This window comes from Phodopus roborovskii, unplaced genomic scaffold, assembly GCF_943737965.1.
Source record: "Phodopus roborovskii unplaced genomic scaffold, PHOROB, whole genome shotgun sequence".
Taxonomy (NCBI): domain Eukaryota; kingdom Metazoa; phylum Chordata; class Mammalia; order Rodentia; family Cricetidae; genus Phodopus; species Phodopus roborovskii.
This window is the reverse complement of record NW_026125391.1, coordinates 16,468,867-16,493,857: the sequence shown is the minus strand read 5'-3', so window position 1 is coordinate 16,493,857 and position 24,991 is coordinate 16,468,867. Positions and strand designations below refer to the sequence as shown.

Below are 24,991 nucleotides of genomic sequence, written 5' to 3'. Positions count from 1 at the left end.
ACTTTTTCCTGGGTCGCAGGCAGTTCTCTGCAGTAAAGGATGTGGACCTGTCTCAGGTCACCTGCCTTTGGGTGGGGCTGAGAAGGCGAGGGGAAGAAAGGCAGAAATGGAGGCAGCTCTGTGACAGTGAGCTATCGAAAAGGATCAGAAATGTCCCCAGAAAGGGACAAGAGAGTCACAATGTTGCCATCCTTACCGCCACCTGGCACAAATTCTAAACAGACCTCTTTCTTTCTTCATTAATACTGGCTGGCCCAAGACCCTAAAGTGATGAACAAAGGACACGAATGGGCACAAGATGGCGCCACACAGCAATGGACCCCAAGCACTGTCTTCTTTAGAGAAGAGAGATCTGTGTCCACCTCCCCCTCCCCCCCCCCACACATGCAGCCACCTGAACCTGTCTATATCCCAGGACTGGGTTAGTGCAGCCACAGCAAGCCACCAGCTCAGAACTGCCCACTGCCCTTCTCCCTTCTAGCTCCCTGAACTCCCTCTGCCATCACTTCCCAAGCTAGTGATGTGTCAGCCTTGGGCACGTGATGCGGGGTGGGGGCAATGGGGCTCCTTCAGATGACAGTGAGCCCTCAAGTACAGGTTTAATTTTTTTCCCCCTTGATTTGGAAAGAATCCAAATATTCTGACCCTGCCTTTACAGGGTTGCCATCTCCCATCATCTCTGCATGCCACCATACCAAGTAAAACACGTCCATGTGTGGGAAGGAGCTGGTTAAGTGGCAGCATCCAGAACACTGACTAAGCAAGGAATTTCTCTCTGTGTGAAGGTGATACACAAGCCTGGTAAGGGAGCCAAAAGCCCCAAACTCCTTTCCCCCTTCCATCTCAAGGGATGCCTTTACATACTTCCTCCATTCTCATCATTCATTGCATTTATCAAGTCTCTACGGTCTTCCTCCTGAGATGATGTGTTTGAAAAGAAGACAGGAGCCCCCACTAAGCCCCTGCTGCTTTCACAATGCCTGTTTGGTGGGCTTGGCACAAACTCTTTCAAGGAGCCCAGGGCTGCAGCTCATGTGGGGTGCATCTAATACGCTGAGAGCACATGCAGCTCTGTGCCTCGTCCTGGGAAGGCTTCCAGTGTGGGGCCCTCCCTCAACCCCCGGCACCACCAGAAGTGTCTACCTTCTGTTCTCTTGTGCTGCCTGGGCTCCCCATGTCTTCCTCCTGTGTGCTTGGCCTGTCTGAATTGATCTTTCTAGACCAGGGCAGGTCTTCTGGCCTTAAGAAAAATGGTTCTCTTGACATCAAGCAGATTCCCCTCCCTGCCCAGTGATGTCTGCAAAAGAGCAGAGGTGGAGAATCATGGTGGTGTCATTATGAGAATCATCATTGGGTTTCAGGGCCAGCTGCCCCCTGCCAGCCACGACTTCAAGGTGATCATGGTTTATTTTTCTGTTATCAACAGATATGCCTTCCTTATGCTCGGAAAGTCTTTAGGTTTGCAAAAAATCATCACCAGCCTTTCTCCACTTAACAGAGTGGGGTAAAGATGGATTTGACAGGCAGGAGTGTGAGGACATATGGTATTTGTGCTGTGGGTTATGTATCTGATGTGAATTCGCGGCTGTCTGATTTCTTCCAACACTTCATTCGACAAAGACCCACATGCCTGTGTGAGTACCCAGGCAGAAGTTTGGGTCTCTGACTTATTGGCAGAACCTTGATAGGCCATTTCACCCAGCCTTCTGCCTTCCAAGTGGTAGCAGCATCAAATCATACCAACAAAAAGAAACCCAACTCCTTTGAACATATTCCTGGGGTAGGAATTCTACTTGGCACTTGTAGATGCATTGAGGGGTTGGGGGAAGGCTGTCACTGAGAAATTATTTCTAATTGGAATTCTTTAAGCTGAGGAAATACTAGGGACAGTCTGAAAGGTTTGGGATTCAGGTGGTCCCACCAAGAGTCAGTGTAAAGAACAGTCATAGAATACTGCCTTGCCACAGCAGATGTAGTAGGAACCACAAAAATCCTGATGAACAACTCCCCCCCTTACCCTGCTTCTGAGGTATCTGTGAACACTTTGTAAATACCTTTAGCAAACAAAAGAGAAGATATTCAACCACAGGGCTTGTAAAGAAAACCTATAGGGCTAACCTAATATTATGTATGGTGGCGTGGTAAAAAGAGAGAGCACCGTGTGCAGTCACTCCATGGTTTGGACTCTTTCCTACACAGCACACCCTCAGTAAACTGGGAAATGTGGTCAGACCACACAGCTTCTGGGGATGAGTAGTCTTGGCAGTAGCTTTTTTTTTTTTCCTAAACTGGTCGGCAAGACTCAGAATATATGGAGATCTCATCAAAAGCTAGCTATTGGTCAAGAAGGTTACAACATCTTCACTAGTAATGGAGCATGGGCACAAGGCTTAGTTCCTTACCTGATATGGGATTTTCCCCTGAGACAAGTGTATGGGTGGACATGGCTATTTGAACAGTCTGACTTTGATGAGTTGTAGAGAAGGGTCAGAAGCAGGGGAAAGTGCTTGCTGTGCTAGCATGAGCACCTCAGTTTGCTACCCAGCATGCCATAGAAAAGGCTGGGTATTGGGGAGCAAGCCTATGAGCCTAGTGCTGACGAATTGGGAACAGGAGGCTCAAGGGCAGATAGCCTAGCCTGCTCGGTGGGTGAGCCTCAGACCAATGACACCTGTCTCAGAAAAAAAAAGAAGAAGTCGCCTGAACACACACACACACACACACACACACACACACACACACACACACACTGATCAGAAGCAAATAACATAACAGTTGGGGAAGAAAACTGGGGCTGAACTGAAGGTCCATGCTTTGTCAATATTCTGGAAAATTCGCTGACTTTGGAGATACCCGGCCCTGGACTCCTGCATGTCCTATGGCTACATGCTTGCTGGTGAGGGCACAATGCATGGTTCTCTCGCTCGAAGGTCTCAGCAATCTCGAAAGGTCTCTGTCCTTGTGAATGGACAAAAAGATGATGGTGCGGCCAGTGAATGAGTCCGGGTTTCAGCTCTTCCCTCCTCTCATGGTGGGGCAGACCTGCCTACATATCTCAGCCCCGAGGCTCTGCCTCAGTTTTCTTGTCAGTAAAAAGGAGACAATGGCATCTGAAAAGATTCATTGAGGAAGTAGACAGGATGGGCAAGTTAGGCGCAAAGCACAGCCTCAATAGGTTGAGGTGAAATTAAAAGGAAAGCCACACCATTCTCTCTCTACACGAGCCCTTTCTGGGGTTCAAGTCATGGTCAACACCAGGAACCCTTTGTCTCTTTTGTCTTTTGGGGAGAGGGAGGGATGGACAGAGTGGCAGGAGGCAGCAGGCATGTGAGAGCAGGTGGCTTCCAAACTCACCCCCTAGTAGAGCAATTCTGGGAGCACAGTGGGGAAAACAGAAGGGCTGAACAGTTCGTTCCATACCCCTTGTCTGGGGTTCTTCACTCTGCTTCTCAAGCCCTAGGCATCCCCTGGGCTAGTCACTAGAGCTTGTATCTCAGTAGAGCTTTCTGGAAGCAGAGTAAGCAGGAAGCCCAGCCTAAGACAATTCCTGCAGTCCAGGAAATGGTGTCCAGGAAATGGACACCTTCCATTTTCTGGAGAGGCTGTGTTTACCCCTCTAGGCTGTTCCAGAGGATAAAGCAGGCCCTAGCACCAGCCCAGCCTCCTTGTTAGTCTGTTATTCTGGGCTTCCTGGGGTGTGGTGCTCTGAAAGAGGTCCCCAGTTGAGACTGGGGACCAAGGACAGCTAAGTGTTCCTGGAGAGCCTAGACCCTATGGCTGAGGAAGAATCAGCACACTGGAGAGTAGAATGGAACTAAAAAGTCTAATGTAGCAGGGCATCTGTTGCCATGCAGGCTGTCTTTGGGGCCAGCTGTGTGTGCAATGGGCCTTGGGCTACGAACTACAGACGGTTTCAAGGACAGCTCCAGACCCCACCAAGTACTCAGTGCATTGCCCCCTAACTAAGAACCACAGACACACAGTTCAGGCGACTGCTCATCAAGACTCACGTTATTGCAGAAACAGCATGAGGGCCACCAAGGGCAGACTAGGGACTGCAGCTTAGCTAGTTGATTCTGGAAGAGTTCCTGGCTATGGAACAGCAGGTGGGAACACTTCTCTGTGTGACCACCAGAGGTCATTGTCTCCCACTATTGGAGCTGTAAGTAGGCCTAACAGAGAGCCTGCTACCTGTGTGCCAGGGCCAGGGCACTAAGGTCTCTTGGAGCCCTGGTGCCAATGCTGATGCAGAGGAGGGATGGGAGTGGGAGCGGACACTTGTGCTGACCCTGGGGCCCCAGCCCCAGCCTCTCCCTTTAAGGAGTCACCCTGAACACAACAAGGAAATGACTAGGGGCTCTGAAACCTGCTGCTCCCTTTTACTTTAGAGAACAGCAACAGGGACATTCTCCTTCATCCATTTTCCTTCATAGTTTCTCTCTCTCTCTCTCTCTGTGTGTGTCTGTCTGTCTGTCAGTCTGTCTCTGGTGGCCTCATTTATTTATAGATGGCATGAAACTCACTATGTAGACCAGACTGGCTTTGAAAATGCAGCTCATCCTGTGTCTGCCAGTATTATAGGTGTGAGACATCACAGTTGCCTTTGGTTGTTTTTTTTTTCTATCATGTGTATATGTGTATTGTGTGTAGTGTGTGTGTGTATGCATTCTGTATACTGTGTGTATGCGCGCGTGCGTGCACTCATGTGCGTATCTCACCTTCCATCTTATTTGAAGCAGTGTCTCTCTTTTACTGCTGCGTAGCCCCGTGCTAGGGGGCTTCCCAACTTCCCATGTGACTGTCGTTGTCCTGGGGCTGCAGGTGCATACTATGACACTCAGCTCTACATGGTTTCTGCGGATCTAAGCTTCAAGCCTCATATTTTCATATTTGCGTGGCAAGCAGTTTATTTACTGAGTCATCTTCTGGCTTTGTTGTTGTTTTAAGACAGGGTCTTGCTCTATAGCTTAGGCATGGCTCAAACTCACAGTGATCCTCCTGCATCAAGCTTCCCGAGTGTTTGGATTACAGGTGTGTACTACCATGCCCAGCTTTTACTCATTAATTTTGTTTGTTTGTTTGTTTTTTGAGACAGGGTTTCTCTGTATTGCTTTGGAGTCTATCCTGGAACTAGCTCTGTAGACCAGGCTGTCCTCAAACTCACAGAGACTCACCTGCCTCTGCCTCCTGAGAGCTGGGATCAAAGGCCTGTGCTACCAACACTCAACTGCTTTTACTCATTCTTATTCTCCATATTCTGTATTGCAGCCCAATCCTGGGCAGGAGGTTTTATTCCTAAACCACCTCTATCCAGAAACCAGAGCCCATAGTAAAAACCTTCCAAGAATTTAGCCTTTACTCTGACACACAGGAAGCTATGTCATGCACTAACAAATCTACTTTTACCACATCACTCGACACTTAGAGACCTTGGTTATTTCCTGACATTCCAGTTTGATCATACTGTGTACCTTAAACAACAGGCACCTTTTACACAATTAGTGCAGGCCTTGGCATCACTCATGGAACCTGGATGACAGGTGCCAGAGTGCCCTGATAATAGCTTCGGTGTACATGCTGCACATGCACACACACACACACACACAGAGAGAGAGAGAGAGAGAGAGAGAGAGAGAGAGAGAGAGAGAGAGAGAGAGAGAGAGAGAGATTCTCATTACTAATCTGACCATTAAACATTTTGGGGAGTTCTCTATTGCAGAATACACAGCCTAACGAAGTACCTACCCTACCCCTCTGGCCCCAGTGGCCCGTGGCCCCAGGAACTTTCTCCCACAGCGCTGCTGGGTTTCTCCTATGTGATCATAATATAGTCAAGGCTCTGACTTTTCTGTGGGCTGGGTTGTTCTGCTGGGACACCCTCCCTATTTCTTCCTGTACTTCCCAGACTCCCACCCCAATACCAGGGACTAAACACAAGACCTCATACTTGCTAAGCAAGTATGCCCCTGAGCTAAATCCTTCACTGCTGCCTCTTTCTCGAGTGACAGCCCCCTGCCATTATTCCGAGGGGCTCACGGTGGCATACACTGAGCACTTAGCAGGCTCACAAGCGCAGAGATGCTTCGCCAGCTCATTCAGGAAAGCGAATGAGGCTTAACTCCAGGCCTCCTTAAGCGTGGTCCTTGAAATCCCAGCACTCGAAATCAGAGACCAGCTCTGCTACTGTCCAGCTGTGCTTGGTGACTCAGCCAATCATTATATCTCTGTGTCTCAGTCTCACCAAAAAAGTGGTCGTTGAAGCTCAGTTGTGACTGGAGCTGTGAAAGCACCCTAAAATTGTAACATGCTGTGTAACCACAAAGGACATGACCACCAATCTTCAAGGCTCATATTTCTTTCCACTACAACTTTTGTCCCCTCTCTGGCCTGTTCTGTGTTTTTCCCTGGTTGCCACTGGGAGTTTTGTTTTCGAGGAGCTGTCCATTGTCCCTACTCATCTGGAAACTAGCATGAGGGGTTCATGTTTCAATTTGTGGTGCCTCGAGTCCAGGAAAGGGCTTTATTTTCCTGCCTGGAGTTTGAATATTCTGTCCTATCTTCTCTCATCTGCCTGCCTCTGCTACCTCCTTCTGCAGTTCAGCACAAGTGGGTTTGATTTTCACTCAAGGCAAACAACGCAAAGTTACTGGTGAGTTCTGAGCAGAGCAGGGACACACCTCTTTCTCTGGCAGTGTGTGTGCAGGAGTGTGTGTGCAGGAGTGTGTGTGCAGGAGTGTGTGTGTGTGTGTGGAGGAGGGCCTGTACTGGAAAGGGGAAGATTTCACAGCCTGCACGGAAACCCTGATATGACTCCCTGTAGCTTCTGGGAATCATCCATCCTGAGCTGTGGTCCTGCCCCCCATTCATGCCAGCACCACGAAGGACACATGAACTCCCACATGCCCCCTCTCTCCCAGAAGGCTCACCTCCCATTTAAAAAAAAAAAAAATATGTTTGGGAGGAGTCAGCTGAAAAGAGGGAGCCCCTCCCCCACCATGCTGTAGGGTGTGCACAGGGAGGCCAGGAGCCTGCTGATTTTTCTTCTGCTTTGGCTCGTTTTCCTTCTGGAACAGCAGGCTCATCTCCTGCATTTTTAATAGTGGAGCATATTTAGCATTCAGCACACACGTGCGAGTTGATAAGGCTCAAGGAGAAGGCAACAAGCCATCCAGGGCAGGAAACCCTCTTCCCAACTCCTCCCTGCCTCTTGCCCACATCAGCTAACATCTCTCCATGCCAGGACTGGCTGTGGTGGGAAGAGACTGCAGCTAGGAAAGTCTGGCTGGCTGGGGATCAGTCTGCCAGGACCTGGGACCTGGCTGAGCTGGGACTCATAATGAGGGATGAAATGCTCTTTGTGACTCCAAAGACCAAATAGCCACAGTTTCCTTTCTTTCCTGAGATGAGGTCTTGCTTGGGCCCATGTACTCGCCCATCTCAGCTGATACTGTGGATGTATTCCCAGTGACTTTTACCTAGGAACTAAATCATCTTGTCCACCTCCCTCTGTCACTAAGGACCACAGGGACACTAGTCAGGCATTCTGTAGCTGCTGACTACCTCAAGGGTGATTGATAACAAGCAGGTAAACTAGAGGAGAAGGCTCAGAGAGCTTTGGGTGAAAGATCAAGGGACTACTATGTGAATTCTCAGGCAGTTCGAAGGGGACAGACAGATTTAGTAACACGTGACTGTATCTTCCTCTTTCTCCTCCTCTTTCTTTTTAGCATGCTGGTGACAGAACACTTGTGTACTTAGGCAAGCACCTTAGCACTGAGCCACACCCCTAACCCTCTGTGGACATAGTCTTGCTAAATTGTCCAATCTGGCTTTGAACTCATTCTGGAGCATAGGCAGGCCTTGACCTTTTAATCCCCCTGCCCCAGACTCCCAGGTATCAGAGCTTACAGGCCTGTACTACCAGCCTGGCTCCTCTCCCTTCCCCTCCCTCCCTTTCTTATAGTGCATGCCGGGGGGCACACGCATGGCAAAACGTTTGTAATGGTGTCTCAGAGGACAACCCTGTGGAGCTGGCTCTGAGGAAGAAATCAAGTTACTTTACCTGCTAGGCCATCTCACCAGCCTTCCCCTTTCTTTTAAAATTTTATGTTTGTTTGATTACTTACTTATTTTTGAGGCAGGGTCTCACTATGCAGCCCTGAGACTCACTATATAGATACAAATAGACTGGAACACAGAGATCTGTTTGCCTCTGAAGCACTGGGACTAAACGCATGAGCTACCATGCCCAACCTCCCTTTTCTTCTTATTTAAAGTGCATTTTTCTCCTCTCTAAGCCACAGGGAAAAAAAAAAGGGGGGGGGCAAAAATCATACAACTGAAGATTTGTTCAACTTTGCATGAAAATACCAAGGGATCAGCCTGACATGGAGGCACTGTTTATAGCCACGCATTCAAATCTGAGCTACTTGCAAAAGGATATCCCCATACCTGCTGTCTAATTCCATGTTGAGGCTGCCAGCCCCATACGCAGGCAATGCTGTGTGCTTCTGTGGCCTGAAGGGTCAATTGGCAACACACTCTGATTGGACATCTCTACCTGTCTCCCTTCTCTTCCACTACAGGCTCAGAACACCAGGCTAACACAATAAAGGAACAAGAGACCAATCAACACTTGCAAATTCAAGACCCAGAGGCCTCCATTCAGGGTAACTAAGAAACACATCAATGTCTGGGCTCTCTCTCCCTCTCTCTCTCTCCCTCTCTCTTTCTCTCTCTCATGGCAGCCATTGGTGACTACTTAGCTACTGCAGTGTGGCAGCTGCTCTCTGACTCAGGAATGGAATTCGAAAAGTTTAAATCCACAACAACTTAAAAAGAGAAAGTGGATTCAGTTACGACTGCGAGTCTAAGTATGTTTGGGACCACTTGAGTATGTGACTCTATTAGACAGTTTCTAGTTTTTAATAGTATCTGACAATGGGTTAAACATTCCCATAAACTTAGATGTGCCATAAAAGGACGACCATGACTAGGGATGGGAGGAGGTGGGGCATAGGGACAGGAACAGAATGAAGAGAACGTGGACTAGCTTACCAATTGTGTGTCGGAATGATAACACTGTGGCTGCAGTATGTTAAAGGAAATCCATTGCTGAAAGTTAATTTCATACCGCTCTTCACTTTTTTCAAGGTGGCTGTTGGTTTAGAATCGGATGTGGGGATGCACATCGAATTTCCACTGGACACTGCTACTCCAAACACTTTTAGACAGAAGGCCATGCCTCCAGGGAATCACAAGGTCCCTTCAACTGACCTGTTTGGCTCTGTTCCACATTCAACTCAACAAGTGTTAGTGTTAGTGACAGCAGCTCCTGGATTGCACAACTGTCAACAGGCCACAATGCCGGGGACACCATGTCACCCCTGAGCAGGTGGGACAAAGGAAGTGAAATGTATGGTGGACCATACACAGAGAGCATCATGGGGAGAGGGCATCACGGGCAAAGACAATATGCTGAGAGCAGAATGGCAGTGTATCAGGTTGTTGGTCAGGGGGAAGTGAATGAGAAAGGACCGGGAACAAACTGACCAACGGAATGGGACATAAGAATGGTGATGATTAGGAGCAGGAAGACAGGGATAGGATGCAGCAGAAAGGACACCCTGCGTCCAGGGCTCCTCCTTTCCCATTCTCAAGGGCCCTCCCTGCCTTTTTCCTTTGTTCTCTTCATGCTACATTCCTTTTTGGGAGATCTGATCTACACCCATGGTGTCAATGTCCTGCCCACAGGGGCGAACCTCATCTTCTGTCCCGCCCCTACATCTTTCCTGACCCAGAGGACCAAACGTTCAGTGTCCACCAGGTACCTCTTTGCAGTTTTTTCCCAGCCCCCTGCAGATGCACAGACTCTAATGGAGCCTGCCCTCTTTTTCCTTCGCTTGAGGAAGTGGTAGGAGCCTAGCCTAGCCACCCGAGTCTGAAACCCTGCTCTCATCCTTCCCTGTAGTTCAGCACTGTGCACAGCGACCTCTCAGCTGTGTGATGTACTGTTCCGTGTTCACACTACCTCCTCCATGTGCCACCATGCCTTCCTTGAGTCTAGGCTCTCACCATACCTCACTTGGACTATGCAAAAATATCCTCACTCTTCTCAGTGCTTCCAGAATGTTCCTCTAGCCTTCCTGGATACTGCTGCCAGGGAGGCTTTACAACTGAAAACTGGTCTTTTACTTCTGTAGGCCATCTCTGTATGGTCCCAAATTTGCTGCCCTCTGCTTCCTTGGACTCACAGCCCACTTCTCCTCATGGGCAAATGCTTCTGACCATCCTGAGCCCTTTGCCTACAACATCCTTCCCACTTGCTTAAAAACAATGTTTGAATTGAGACACAACGGACGTGGCATAAAGTTTACCACTTAGACTCCATTCTCTATGTCTAGGTCCTTACTACAGACATCTCTGGCTTATGATTTAACTTGGGATTTATGACTTTATGACAAGTACTCAGTGGTAACTGCATTTTCTTTAGTTTTGTGGTACTGGGGGCTCAACCCAGGCCCCCGTGCATGGGAAGCATCGAGCTGCACCACCAGCCCAGAAGTTAAACTTTGAATTTTGAGCTGTTCTCAGGCTACCCATATGTGGCAACCCTATTCTCTTAATGGTTCTGAACCATGGCATTGGGCTGCTGCAACTAGTTGGATCCACCACTGACCAAATACAAAGCAGACTCTACTTTTAAGAGATTTTGCCCAAATTAAGCTGATCTACATGGTCTGAGGTGGTTATTTTTTTTTAAATATGTATGGTATATTTATGTGTTTGTATGAATATGTACTTGTATTCGAGGGTGCATATAGAAGCTAGAGCTTGGTGTTGTTTCTTCCTTAGCTGCCTTCCATCTTAGCTTTTAAGATGGGCTTCTCATCAAATAAGAGGCTCACTATTTCAGCTAGACTGACTGGCCAATGAGTTTTAGGCCAATGTGTTTTAGAGATCTGTCTTCCCCTTCCCCCCATCACTGGATACACATTGCTGTACACAAACTTTATATGGATTCTGGGGATGTGAACTCAGGTCCTTGAGCTGTTGAGACAGGTCTTTCACCTACAGAGTCACATCCCTGCCCCCCACACCCCTTTTTTTATGTGGATGCTGGGAATCGGAATTTAGGTCTCTATGAGTGTTTGTTGAACTAGAGACAAGAGAAGAAGTTCAAAGCCAGGCTCCACATGGATTTTGTGTGCGACTTTTAACATGTATGATCTCATTTTCAAGGCTAAATAGTTTCTAATTCTAAACCACGCCCCTCTCAGAATTTCTCAGTTTCCTTATTGCCTACTAAATTAAGACAGAGCCCCACACGAGAACAGAATCTTCAACAAATGGTGCTGGCACAATTGGATGAGGGTGTGTAGAAGACTGCAGATAGACCCATGTCTGTCACCATGCACAAAACTCAAGTCCAAATGGATCAAAGACCTCAACATCAATCCAGCCACATTGAACCTCTTAGAAGAGAAAGTAGGAGGTACCCTTGAACAAATTGGTATAGGAGACCGCTTCTTGAACATAACTCCAGGGGCACAGACACTGAGAGAAACAATTAATAAATGGGTCCTCTTCAAACTTAGAAGCTTCTGTAAGGCAAAGGACACAGTGGACAAGACCAAACAGCAGCCCACAGACTGGGAAAAGATTTTCACCAATCCTATATCCGACAAAGGGCTGATCTCCAAAATATACAAAGAACTCAAGAAACTGGTCAACAAAACACCAAATAACCCTATTATAAATGGGGTACAGAACTGAAGAAAGAATTCTCAATAGAGGAAATCAAAAAGACTGAAAGACACTTAAGAAAGTGCTCAACATCCTTAGCTATCAGGGAAATGCAAATCAAAACAACTTTGAGATACCATCTTATTCCTGCCAGAATGGTTAAAATTAGAAACACCAATAATGACTCATGCTGGAGAGGATGTGGAGAAAGGGGAACACTCCTCCACTGCTGGTGGAAGTGCAAACTCATACATCCATTTTGGAGATCAGTATGGCGGTTCCTCAGGAAAATGGGAATTAGTTTACCACAGGACCCGGCAATTCCTCTCTTAGGCATATACCCAAATGATCCACATCAATGCAACAAAGACATCTGTTCAACTATGTTCATAGCAGCACTATTTGTAATAGCAAGAACCTGGAAGCAACCTAGATGCCCTTCAATTGAAGAATGAATAATGAAGATGTGACACATCTACACAATGGAAAACTACTCTGCAGGAAAAAATAATGGTATCTTGAAATTCGCAGGCAAATGGATGGCACTTGAAGAAACCATCCTGAATGAGGTAACCCAGTCACAAAAAGAGGAACATAGTATGTACTCACTCATATATGGATTTTAGACCTAGAGCAAAGGATAATCAGCCTATAATTCACACCACCAGAGGAACTAGGATACGAGGTATATTCTAAGAGATTCATATAAAGTCCCTCACAGAACTGGGAAGGGGCAAGTCCCCCAGAGCACAGGGGAAGTGGGGCGGCAGCGAATGGAGAGAGAAGTAGGAGAAAGTGAGGGGGAAGAAAGGAAAACATGTGCGACTAGGAAGATTGCGCCCAGTTAGGAATAGAAGACAGAAGAGAGAGAGAGAGAGAAAGAGAAAGAGAGAGAGAGAGAGAGAGAGAGAGAGAGAGAACATAAAAGAGGGAGCCAATATTGGTTTGAAGATAAAATTGAACACAAAGAAAGGTCTAGAGAACTACAAGACTGCGGCCAACTAACAATTTGAGCATCCGTGGAAAGGCTACCATAAATGCCCTTCCCGGATAGTGAGATCAACAACTAACTTATCCATGGAGCCCTCATCTAATACCCGTTGGAAACAGGAGCAAACACCCATACCTAAATACTGAGTTGAACTAGAACCCAGATGCAGATGGAGAGGACAAGACCAGGCGGCAGAAACACATAGAGACAGCTTACCTGAACAAGGAGGAGCTAACGGGCCCCCAGACTGATAGCTGGGAAACCAGCATGGGACTGACTCAGGCCCCCCTGAATATGGGTCTCAGCCAGAAGGACTGAGCAGTCTAGGGGACCTCAGACAGTGGAGCCAGGATGTATCCCTAGTGCACAAAAGGACTTTGCAAACATATCCCCCATGGAGGGATAACTGCCTTAACCTAGAGACAGGAGAGAAGCCCTAGTCCCTACTTCACATGACCTGTTAGATCTACATAACCCCAACTGGATGGCATTCCCCTACATATGGAATTAGGGTGGGGGGGTGGGAGGGAAGGGTGGTTAGGGTGCATGTGAGAGGACAGAAAGGGTAAAAGGGAGGGAGGGAGAGGGAACTGGGATCGACATGTGAAATAATAAATTAAATAAAAAAAGAACTATATATATATATATAAAAAGACAGAGCCCCACCAACATAAAGACCCTCTGTAAGCTGACCCCAAATCCCCTACTTCAATCTGATGACCCATTACTACCTACTACACCGGCTCTCCCTGCTCTCTTCCCCTGGTACTAGAACATGCCTCTATCTTTACTAAATACTTAATTGTCACCTAAAAAATAATTATGTGCCCACTATAACAAGTGCTGGGGTGCACAAGGCCCACTAAGGCTACATATAGAGCTTTGTGTAGTTAGAAAAAAAATGCCTGCAGTCCACATACCCAATAGTCATCCTGGTGCCGTGCATAACTGGTACAATTGTATGCTGTAGCTGTGGGAATCCAAAATTAAATGTGAATAGGATAAGGGCACAGGAGAAGGGCTGCCAACACAGGCTGAGGACTTAACAGAGGTCTACCAGGTGAGGTCACGCTTCCGCTATTCCTCTTCTCATCATGGAGTAAAGCAATTTTTCAGTTTGCTATGTAAGTAGATAGTTTTGAAAGCCAGCATGCATTTTTAAATTTGCTTTTAAATTTTAAATTATGTGGGCGGTGTTTTGCCTGCATGTATGTTTGTGTAGCACATGTGGGCCTGGCACCCTCAGAAGCCAGCAGATGGCATCAGATTTGCTGGAACTGGAGTTACAGACGGTTGCTATCTGAAACATGGGTGCTGGGAATTAAACCTGTGTCCTTTGGGAAGCAGCCAGTGCTTTTAACTGCTGAGCCATCTCTCCAGTCCCAACACAAACTGAATATATCTACTTAGGGGGCTGGGAGATGCCTCGGGTGAGTAAACTGCCTCCTTTGATCTCACTCATATCTAGAAGGCAATGGGGAACTTGAGAGGGTTGTGATTTAGAATTCAGGCTTAAAATGAAGCACAGAGATACTAAGTGACTGTCCCCAGGACACACAGAAACTCCATAGCAGAGCCTAGCTTTGAATTCACTTTTCTTGCCTGTAGTCCAGTGTTGGGTTCCTTCCACGATGTACCCTGCCTGGCAAGGCCACTCATTAACTGTTGCTTTCCACCTGCCCACCTTTGCTCCCTGCTGGCGAGTGTACCTACTTTGTTGCTGTCATTGTGTCATCTTCCATCAACATGGGAACCCAGTGTCTTCTGCCTTCCAATGTGGACTGAAGACCAACAGCTCTCCATGACCTCTCCATGCCTCCGGTGCAAGACTGGGACTGCCTAGGCCTCCTGCCTTATAGATCTGCAGTGTGTAGGATGGCCATTACTGAACCACACAGCTCACGCTACGTCAGCCAGTCTAATAACTCCGCGGTACATATTCTTGCTGTCAGTTCTGCCCCCTTGACTAACGCATTTGGCCAGTGGCTTCACATTTCTTCACAGCACTTTCTGCCCCTAGCTGAAGGAGCCTTGCCCATGGCAGGTCTTAGAGAGTTGAGAGGGTCGGCTGTGCTGAGTGGGGAAACTGATCTAACTCTGCAGTCTCCCTGACAGTGGCCTGGTGGGAGAACGCTGTGGAGTGCTATGGGGACACACAACCCCTCAGTGCCCCTTCAAAAGGTGAGCTCAACTATCTCACTCAGGGGATCCTTGCCTTCCTTACGTTGGTCTGTAGGTCATTTCCAGACTCAGACCCTTTTCTTCGTTCTTTGCTTCTGTGGTGCTGGGGACCCTATTCACGCTAGGAAATGCTTTACAACCAAGCAACACCCCCTCGGCCTGAATAAACTATTTTATCATATTCACGTTTCCGCTGAATCTGTATCTTTTTATTTTTTACATAGGATCTCACCATATAATTAGGATAGCCCTTGAACATCCCCAATAGTTCTCTACCCACTAAATGCTGGGATCCTGAGCATGTACCCCCATGCCTCTCTCTGAAGAGCTGTTTCTCTGATTTTCCAGCTGGGTGAACTCCTCAATCTTAATCACAGGTAATAAGATTTGGGCACACATGGTAGGATAATGCTGATGGTAATTATCCTAAAGCATGTACTTAGCATGTACTCTGACCCAGGTACTGTGCATGTTGCTGTGTATAAAGAAGCTCACTGGATCCTCACAGTACCCCATGGGACACAGCTAGTCCATGGCTGGACTCATTGTATAGGAAACCGAGGCACAGAAAGATCAAAGAGCTGCTCAATGTCAGTCTGCAAAGACACCTGTTTCCAGGCATTCATTCCTCAGCAGACAAGCCCTCTGCTCTCTGGGGGGCATGGAGAAGAGGGTCTGAGAGGTGGACACTGTCACAAACTGATCAGAGGTCACCCACCATCACCCTTAGATCAGGTTTCTCCTAAGCAACTGTACCCTCACACAGGAAGCTCTCAGAGAACACAGCTAGTTCAGCCACGCCCCTCTTCCAACCTCTGCCTCATCACCTGAGGCTCTCTCATTGATCTGGCATAATGAGCTCTTTACAAGCCATCATAATTTCCAGTGCACAGCAACCACCCCCATTGACGGATAATTGTATTCCACAGCTTTGCTGGGTAGGACGGTAAGTGCCATCAGCTACCATTAGAATTAAGGAGCACCATTTCTCTTTAAATATTTAAATTAGACACACTCCACACTTGTCCCTTCTCTGTCTTCAGGAGGCCTGGAAGATAAAGCAAAAGGTGCTGTGACAAGCCAGTCCTGAGTGCTCGGTGTCCACCCTTCACATTTTCAGGATGGTTCCTAGTTTGTCTAGTCCATAGGGAACCTTTTGTGTTTTGGGGAAAGACTCCCCATCAGAAGGGTGACTTTCCTTTTACTGCTCCTTTCCCCCACTCCTCCCTTCAGTTAGGTCTACTCCACTCAGTGTCCTCAGGGGACTGGGAGCAGAGGCCCTGGGGAAGGGAGGCTGCTTCCTGGGCTGGGGCACCATCACTGCCTTCCTCCTCTTCTTCCTCCATCAGAGTCTGTGCAACGATTGTTTATACCAGCGTTTCTCTTCACTGGGACAGAAAACTGAGGCAGCCCTATAGCCGAGGAATCTTCCCCTGTTTCCTTTTCCTTAGACACCACACAGCTCAGTTCTCGAGTGTACAAACATTCTTCTGTTCAGGCACACAAGGTCCCATGCTTCCTCTAGTTACTAGGGTTTAGTAGTTAGCTTCCTCATGCCATCATTCTGGGTTCCTTCCTCAGACCCCCAGTTTTGTGAACATGACACCCTGGGTCAAAGCCAGAGTGTGGAGGCAGACCGTCTCAGCACCCAGCACCCGGACTCACCATGGTTTTTCCCTTGGCCCCTTTGTAGAGAAGACCGTGTGCTGTTTGCTGCTGGAGGTAAGTAGATTGTCTTTGGGCGTTTTAAATGGCTTTGAGGTGCTGCTGACAGCGTTATGGCCGCTGAGACAGGCTTTTGTCTTTGCCTGTGCTAGTGATGTCCTGGAATTGGAGGCTGGAGATGCTGGAGAGGGAGAAGGCCTGCACATTGAACTGTGTCTTCTCTCTACAGGGGGGAAAAAGAACAGAATTCAGCAGTGTGTCTGTGGCCAGTGGGTCCCATGTTCACACACTCGTGAACCCTGGCAGGGTCAGCAGCTCCACAGCCTCTCTCACGTTCGTTCTGCTGTTGGCTCCAATGCCAACTAATGATGACTACAGTCGGGACTCCTGGGTCATATGGCATGCTCAGCTTACTTATCCTTCTGCAAAACCACTTCCACGGGAGTAGCAGGTGTCACCTGACACGGTGGATCAACCACAAAGCCAGTGTGATTCCCAGACAACAACTCGGATCTCCCAGGGGGAGGACTCAGATCTCCCAGGGGGAGGACTCAGATCTCCCAGGGGGAGGACTGTACAGACTGTTAGAATGAATTCTCCAGCACAGGAGCAACATGAAAGTTGTTGGTGATGGGGGGAGGGTTGGAGGTGCAGATCTTTGAGAGCCTTTAAAGGCCAGGACTGACTGACTCAGAACTGGCCCCTTCCTGAGACTGTAGCCTGCTAACACAACCCAGTTGTAGCCTTTTTAAGCTCACAGAAGTTCAAGAACACAACATATAGAAGGATGTAATTGCCTGAAGCAGAACCCACAGAAGTAGTGGATTTGGGAGGGCAGATACAGATTCCTGTGGTTCTACGGGAAATTCTAGATGTCTGGGCATCTAGATACCTCACTTGTTCACATCCTGTCAGCTTCCATCTTCTCGGACCAACAGGTAGGAAGCAGACCCTGAGCAGGACTGATGCAAGAAGCTAGGTTCTGAGACATACCCGTACGGTGGTTGTTAATGGTTTTTAAAGTCACGGGTTTGATTAATGTTACCAACTTTAGAAAAGTACATTTCCACATGCCCAAAAGCTTTGTATACAGTTCTGGGAAAGAAACTTCAAACCCTTACAAGACGTTCCTGAAATCTAAGACCCCTCTGGCTCTCCTGTGCCTTCAAGTAATTAGTGGATTGATGCTCACTAAAGAAATAAATGAATTGACAATGAAAGTCTTGATGGGAAGAACTGGAGATCACAAATTTAGTCTGCCTTGACAGTGGAAATAAAGGTGAAAAGCATGGAAATATGGCCAATTTTCCCTCCCTCCAGCCGAGACCTAGCTCAGGTTTTCTTCTGGGTGAAGCCTTTCTGACTGCTGTGGTAGGAGCCGACTAGACCCAAGAAAGCCAGAGTGCTCTTTGAGAGCAGTTTGGGGTTCCTCTACCACCTCTACCATCTCAGGGTCCCTCAAAGTTGACCATTTGGGATTAGGGACTGCATTTTGAGGATCATCTGATTGTCTGGTATTTTTATCTGAAAGCATTCACACTCTATCTCTATAGAATAACTTGGTGGGGCCATTGTCCTTCACTGCCTTGTTCCAGAAGCCATCACTGAAGGCTTTGAAGACTGAGATATGTTTTGATGCTCTAGAGAGAATGCAGGGCTGGGAGCCAACATGCCCTGGTCCTAATACCCTTGTGGTAGGTTTAGGTGCCTTCGGTGCTATGCTGGCTCTTGGCATCCATGTCTTCATCTATAATAAAGTGGGTCCCTAGATGATTCTTGGTTCTCTCTCTCTCTCTCTCTCTCTCTCTCTCTCTCTCTCTCTCTCTCTCTCTTACTCCATAGGATTTTGACTCTAAAATAAGATTTATATTTCTATCACAGCTCTTTCATATTTTCCTCTAACCCTTCATTCACCCACTAACTCGTTCAAAGCTGGTGGGGACTGGAGTATACAGAAATATCATTTGATTAGCCTTTGATAACTGAGTAACAAAAATCCTTATCTTTCTAAATTAATGGCTAAAAACTCCTGAAGTAGTAGGTAGGGGAATGATTTGGGAACAACTTATAAAGAAACACATGTAGCCAGTGGTGGTGGCCAATACCTCTGACCCCAGTATTTGGGAGGCAGAAGCAGGCGGATCTCTGTGAGTTTGAGGCCAGCCTGCTCTACAGGGCTACACAAAGAAATCTTGCCTAATAAACAAACAAACAAACAACCTACATACATGCATGAAAAATGCTACCCGTTACACTCTGTGACCTAAAAAATTAATAGAAGTGAGCAGAGATGAACCACACGAAATTGTCATTAATGTACAAGAGTGTGGAGGGGGTGGGGACACTGGCAATTCTGAAATCACCTTCATAGGGAAGTTGTGGTCATGTTCTTGGTCCATATATTATACTGTCAAACTGGCATAAACATTACATCAATGATTTTTCTTGCTTTTATTTATTTATTTTTTATTTTTTCTATACAAGTGATCCCTCCCCCTTTCTGGCTTGTTGAGACAATGTCTCATAGCTGGCCTTGATTCACTAGTTACTTGTGGCTGTGGTGACCTTGAACTCTGATCTTCCACCTCAGCCTCCCCAGTGCTGAAATTACAGCCCTAGCTTACGAGGTGCTGGGGACAAACCCAGGACTTTGTACCTGCTAGGCAAGCCACATCTCCAGCACCCCCAATCCTTGTTAAATATCCATTTGAAAGAACAAGTTGCATATAAGAGATATTTGTCAAGACCCGTGATCAAGTTTTGTGATTTGTTTAACATGTAATTTTATACTGAAGTAGGCAAAAGAACAATTTCACTCTTAAAGGTCGTAGCCCTTGAGAAGTCAGCATTTCATTCCTCTGAGTTGTAGGAACAAGCCTGACCCCTACTGGGGCAGGCCAGAAAAGCTACACAAGAGTTTGAAATGGCACAACCTGGGACTTCATTGTGTTAGGGAAAGGAAGGGCAATTGTTTCTGGAAGGGCAGAAAGAGCACACTGAACAGGAAGACCCTCATTGGCATCAACCAAGGTTCTCTAGCTTGGGAAGACTGCCTATGAAAAACTGACATAGCTGTGTCTTTGGGTAGAGAGGTGGGGATAGTGATCAAAGACAGCAAGGTCTTAGGAAAAAAAAAAAAAAAAAAAAAAAAACCGCATTGACGCACAGGAACCTTCCATGGGCAAAGCTTCCAGTACGTTTCGGTCAAGTGCCTGCCTTAGGTAAGGGTCTATCTTGATTCTAGTTCCAACTAACCCTTTGGGAAGGGTTGACAGGACATTATGTTCTTCATTCACTATGGAAATATTTAACAGACTTAAGCAATGTTAGAAAGAAGGATCCTTTCCCTCAAAATTTCTGTCTTTGCAAATGTACACAGCTGTATTAACAAAATTGTAATCAACTAATATTTTTGACTATTTTTCAACTAACATTGTTTTATGTATATATGCGTATCTAATTCCCATGTGCTTGCCACATTTAGTCATTAACATGTTGCAGAATATTTAGCTACTCTCTTCCTGTCTGGCATTCTAAAAACTAACACTTAAAGTGATGTAGGACTTTTTCTTGAGGTAACATAACATTCTCAATGTGGGAGCTTGCATCAGTTTACATCTCCTGCTACACACTTACTTCTAGACCATAGGCTATCATGCTCTAAGTACCTACTATTCCCCTACCCGAGAAATCAGAATTGCCATATGAGACCTTATTAATAAAAACCTTAACACAATCCTGGATGAACTTCAGGTCCCACTACTTCTGTCCTTTGGCCACTTATTTATTAATTTACTTTATTATATTTATTATCAAGTTTATATTAAGGAATTTTTCCTGTGTGCTCAGAACTCTACTACATGCCTGATTTCCTTTCTAGCACTTAGCTTTACAACTTCTTAAATAACCTATCAGTATTTCCAGTCTGTAGTTGAGGAAACTGAGGCTCAGAAATGTAGTGAGTTGCCCAAGGTGTGGTGGTGTGGATGAGAATGGGCCCCATAGGGTCCTATGTTTGAATATTTGGTCTTCAGTTGGTGGAACTGTTGGGGAAGGACTAGGAGGCGTGGCCTTGTTGAAGGAGTTGTGTCACTGGGGGTGGGAGTTAAGATTTTTAAAAGGACTCATGTCATTCCCAGTCTCTCTCTTTCCCTCCCTCCCTTCCTCTTACAGATGAAGATGCTAGCTCTCAGCTGTTTTTGCTCTGCCATCATGGACTTAACCCACGGAAACTGTAGGTCCAAATTAAATGTTTTCTTTTTATGTTGCCTTGGGTTTTATCATAATAGAAAAGTAACTAGACAGAAGTCATAAAGCCAGGCAATGTACATTAGATCCAGGGCTATCTTTAGGATCTGAGCCTTTCTTTTTTTCTAAAGGATTAAGTTAATTTTTATTTAAAAACAGGGGTAAGTTGGTGTGGTGATGCATGCCTTTAATCCTAGCACTAGAGGTAGACCTCGTGAGCTCAGAGTTAGCCTGGTCTACATAGACTTCCAGGCCAACCAAGATTGAGTGAGACCCTTGTCTTTAAAAAAAAATAGGGGGTGATGGTGTAGAGATGGCTAAGCAGTTAAGAACACTTATTATTATTATTATTATTATTATTATTATTATTATTATTTTTTTTACAGAAGACCCAAGTAGTCCACAAACACCTGTAACTTCATTTCCAGGGAATCTGATGCCCTATTCTGACCTGAAGGCATCAAGCATGCATGTGATCCACATACATATATGCAGGCAAAACACATGAAATAAAATGAATAAATCTAACAAAAAATTAACAACACAAAAGGACAGGGATGCTAGAGTTGTAACTCAGAAATATGCTCAGCATACTGCAGAAGGGAGAGCTCCTGGAAGGTACGTACCACCACATAATAAACCCTGAAGAATGCTACGTAGGCCAAGTACTAGCTTCATCATTACAATGATTAACACCAGTTGTGTACCTCACCGACACTGCTCCCCTTCCCTTGTGTCATCTCAGCACTTAATTCTTCTCTGTTTTCTAAATCCTTTTCATCTCTAAGTCTAGCTCTCTATGTTCTCCCAGGAATGGACTCCTTTCCCAGGTGGCCTTTCCTCTCACTGAAGACCCTATTATATTTATAGGATTCCTTTAAGTCCATGTCTCAATTCAGCTCTCTTCCACTTTGACCTTGAAGAACTAGCTGTGTGGGGTGGAGATGCCTCCCTCTCACTTCCTAGGGACAATTCACAGGGTGGCTAACTCCCCTAGGGGTTGGAAAGCTGAGACCTTGTCCTAGAGCTGGAGGCCCTAGGACCAAAGATAGGAAAGTTTTACCTTTTCTGATTTTTATTCCCCAGGAAGCCAAGCACTTGGCAGCTGCTCTTCTTCAGTCCCTGCACCCCAAAATATATTCCTTAAATAACCATGTTTATTTAAGTCTGGGGAAGGCAATCCTAGGGACAAGCAGGCAGGCCGTTTGCAGCCACTGAGTGATGGAAAAGAGCCCTGCTGTCTTTCTAGTTCACTCCCCTTCTTCTCTGGGGACAGGACCCACCCAGTAGTTCCATTTCAGTCAAAGCTTAGAATCCCCCCTTCCATGCTTTCTGTGTAGGGGATATTTTTGTGCTCATAGCATCAGTATCCTGCATTTAGTTCTCCAAAGATATATCAGGAATAGCTAAGTTGGCATCCAGGCATCCAGTGCTACTCCTGAAACTGCTTTTAGGAAGAAGTTGTTGGGAATTTTCCAATACTGTTTTTAAGAAACTAACCCTATCCTAATGGACCTGAAACACCACAGATAGCTGTTTGAGCATATGCGGGCAGAAGCTAGTTTGGTGACTGACAGGCAGTCTCCTTCAGGTGCAGCCCCCGAGGGCAGGCACTGAGAGGCCATTACCTACATTCCATCTCATCACCGAATTCTATCTGCTTTGACTACTGAGGTGAGGATAGGTCTCATAAAGGACACTCTTGAGTTCCAAAGGGAACTCCATCCAAAAGGAAACTTGGATGGGTTGGTGAGATAGCTCAATAGGTAAGGATGCTGCATTTGACCTCCAGGAGGACCTACAGTATAGAGAGAGATCTGACCCCTGCTGTATTAGTCATGGTGCATGCTACTGCCCATTTAGCAGGACATACATTCTCTTGAACAGCACACAACTGTTAGCTTCTAAACAATAGATGGGAATGGAAGCTTAGCTCGATTATGAAAGGAGTCTGTGGTTATGCAGGCCTTGGGATCTGGGAGTTCAGACTTGCCTGTCTAGCTTGTGTCCCTTTCCCTGAGCCATTTACCTGGGACATTCTCTCCCCTCCACACTATAAAAAGAAAGTCAGCCTCTCGAGTGGGTCTAGAAAATGTATTTCCCCTCTCAGAGCCACCCCAGGTTCCTGTGTGCAGTTTGCTAGCGAGGGCTGCTCCTTATCTTCACTCCCTTAGAAGCACTCTCCCCAACCTGCTCTTCAGCTCAGCATTTATACTGAGTCACATGTTTCTGGCACCAGCCACTGCTGGGCAGGATCTGGGGAGTCCCAGGGATTTTCCAGGGCCTCAAATAATTCCATCAGCTCTCGGAGAAACTCTCGTCAGCCTGGCTATAGGGGAAACAAGCATGACTAGGGGTACTTTTAAGGGATTATGGTTTTTTTTTCTGGAGGTCCCCCAGTGATAATAACAGGAAATAAAAAGCATTTATGGTTTTTGATCTGGTAATCTGACAATGTTAGCTTGAAAAGAGACCTCAAGGAAATATCCTCCAAAGGAGTGCAGTGGGTGGGTAGAGGCGAGGGTATGTGTGTTCAAAGACATTCTCATAGTGTTGTTTACAGTAATAATAACAAAAAAAGACACAAACAAGACAATTGAAAATGACCAGTGGGAGGGCTAGCTCAAGCTGAGAAAAACTGAATAAATGGAATGCATCTCCAATACTGAGTAAATATTAACTATGACGCAATAATTACTATAAGGATGAGAGGGGATAAGGAAGGATGCAGGACAGACTATGTAGTGGTTTTGTTTTGTTAAAGTCATAGAATGTGGAAAAGGATAAAAATCAGTCAGATTCAGCCCAAGCATTGTAACATCCTCAACAGAAAGCACAACGGTGAAAAAACAGATGCAGATATGAAGGTAGGAAATCAAAAGAAATGAGTGAAGTCTAGCTCCATTCACTCACTTACTCTCCTTTGAAAGCATCCCTTGTCACCTCCTCTGTGGCCTTAGGATGTGAGCACTGTACCACAGTGAAACCATAGACACTGTCATTTGCTGAGTCTTGGAAACTGCAGAGTTTCTGAAAAGTGGGAGATAGAACTTTCCAGACCCCAGGCTGACCATCATATTTCTTCTCTGGGTGGCTAGAGAACAGACTTGCCTTTCTGAAAGCAAGTGCCTTTCCTGCTTGCTGACATCCACCTGCAGCCAGACACTATCTTCCTAAAAGTGCTGCAACTTTCTTGCAGGCACACACCTGTACTTCCAGCACTTGGGAGACTGAGGCAGAAGGATTGAGGTTGGGGACCAGAGTAGGTTACCCAGTCTCAAAGCAACAACATTCAAATCAACAAAAGACCATTGGGCTTTCCATTGTCTTAGCATTCCTGTGTCTTAACCAGGATAGCAGCAAGTTGACAAGGAGTCCTCTTGTTCTGTGTTAGCCATCTCCATAGGCATCTCCCTTCTCCAAAACTACCAGATACACACTGAGAGCTAGATAGGAGTAACCATACTTCTGGCAGCTTCCTGCTTTTAGATAAACCACTGAACTCACCTTAAAAAGACTGTGTTGACCTCATCCTCAACCAAGGTGCACTGAAGGGACAGGAGCAGCCAGATGTTTGCAAATGGGAGCGACATGCCTGGGTACCTTTAGAAGTTCTAACTGGCTGGCATTCCTAATATTACCAACATCAAAACAGCTAGATTTGGTGTCTCTGTCTGGAGGCACTATCAGCAGCCTAAACAGGGGCCTAGGGCTATGCATACCAAGGCTCCTGTCTGCTATGGGCATGATCAGCCTATAGCTCACAGAGATAGATCCTAGAGGCAAGGGCCACAGACGAGCCCTAGGCCTGTGTGCAGAGATATGGCAAGAGTTTCTTCAGTCTTGTGACAGCAAGGCTAGGGCCTCCAAATTGCACTTTTAAAAACCATTCTGAGGTGATGTTCATGCTCTACCAGCTTTGGGAGTTAACAGGAATATGGACCAAACACTATGGTCTCTGAAATCAGAAAGATCTGGGCTCAAATCCCAACTCTGTCACTCATTAGCCCTGTGACTTGGGTTAATAATTTAACTCCTAAACCCCAGTTTCCCTTACATGTAAGGGAGACATCACCCACATCAGAGATCACGACTCAACAGGAAGTCTGAAGCACATTGAGCTTCCCCCCCCCACCGGTCCCCAGTATACAATCACATGTT

At 46.4% G+C, this 24,991-nt stretch overlaps 1 protein-coding gene across 9 annotated transcripts in view; it reads right to left on the bottom strand.

Moving 5' to 3' along the window:
* Atxn7l1 (ataxin 7 like 1) overlaps positions 1-24,991 on the bottom strand; it is a 227,479-nt gene that overhangs the window by 33,981 nt on the left and 168,507 nt on the right. For all 9 annotated transcript variants that reach the window (XM_051175139.1, XM_051175136.1, XM_051175137.1 and 6 more), the window contains one exon: positions 16,583-16,805. In XM_051175139.1, coding sequence (XP_051031096.1) covers positions 16,583-16,805 — 223 coding nt within the window. The remainder of the gene's footprint in view (positions 1-16,582; positions 16,806-24,991) is intronic.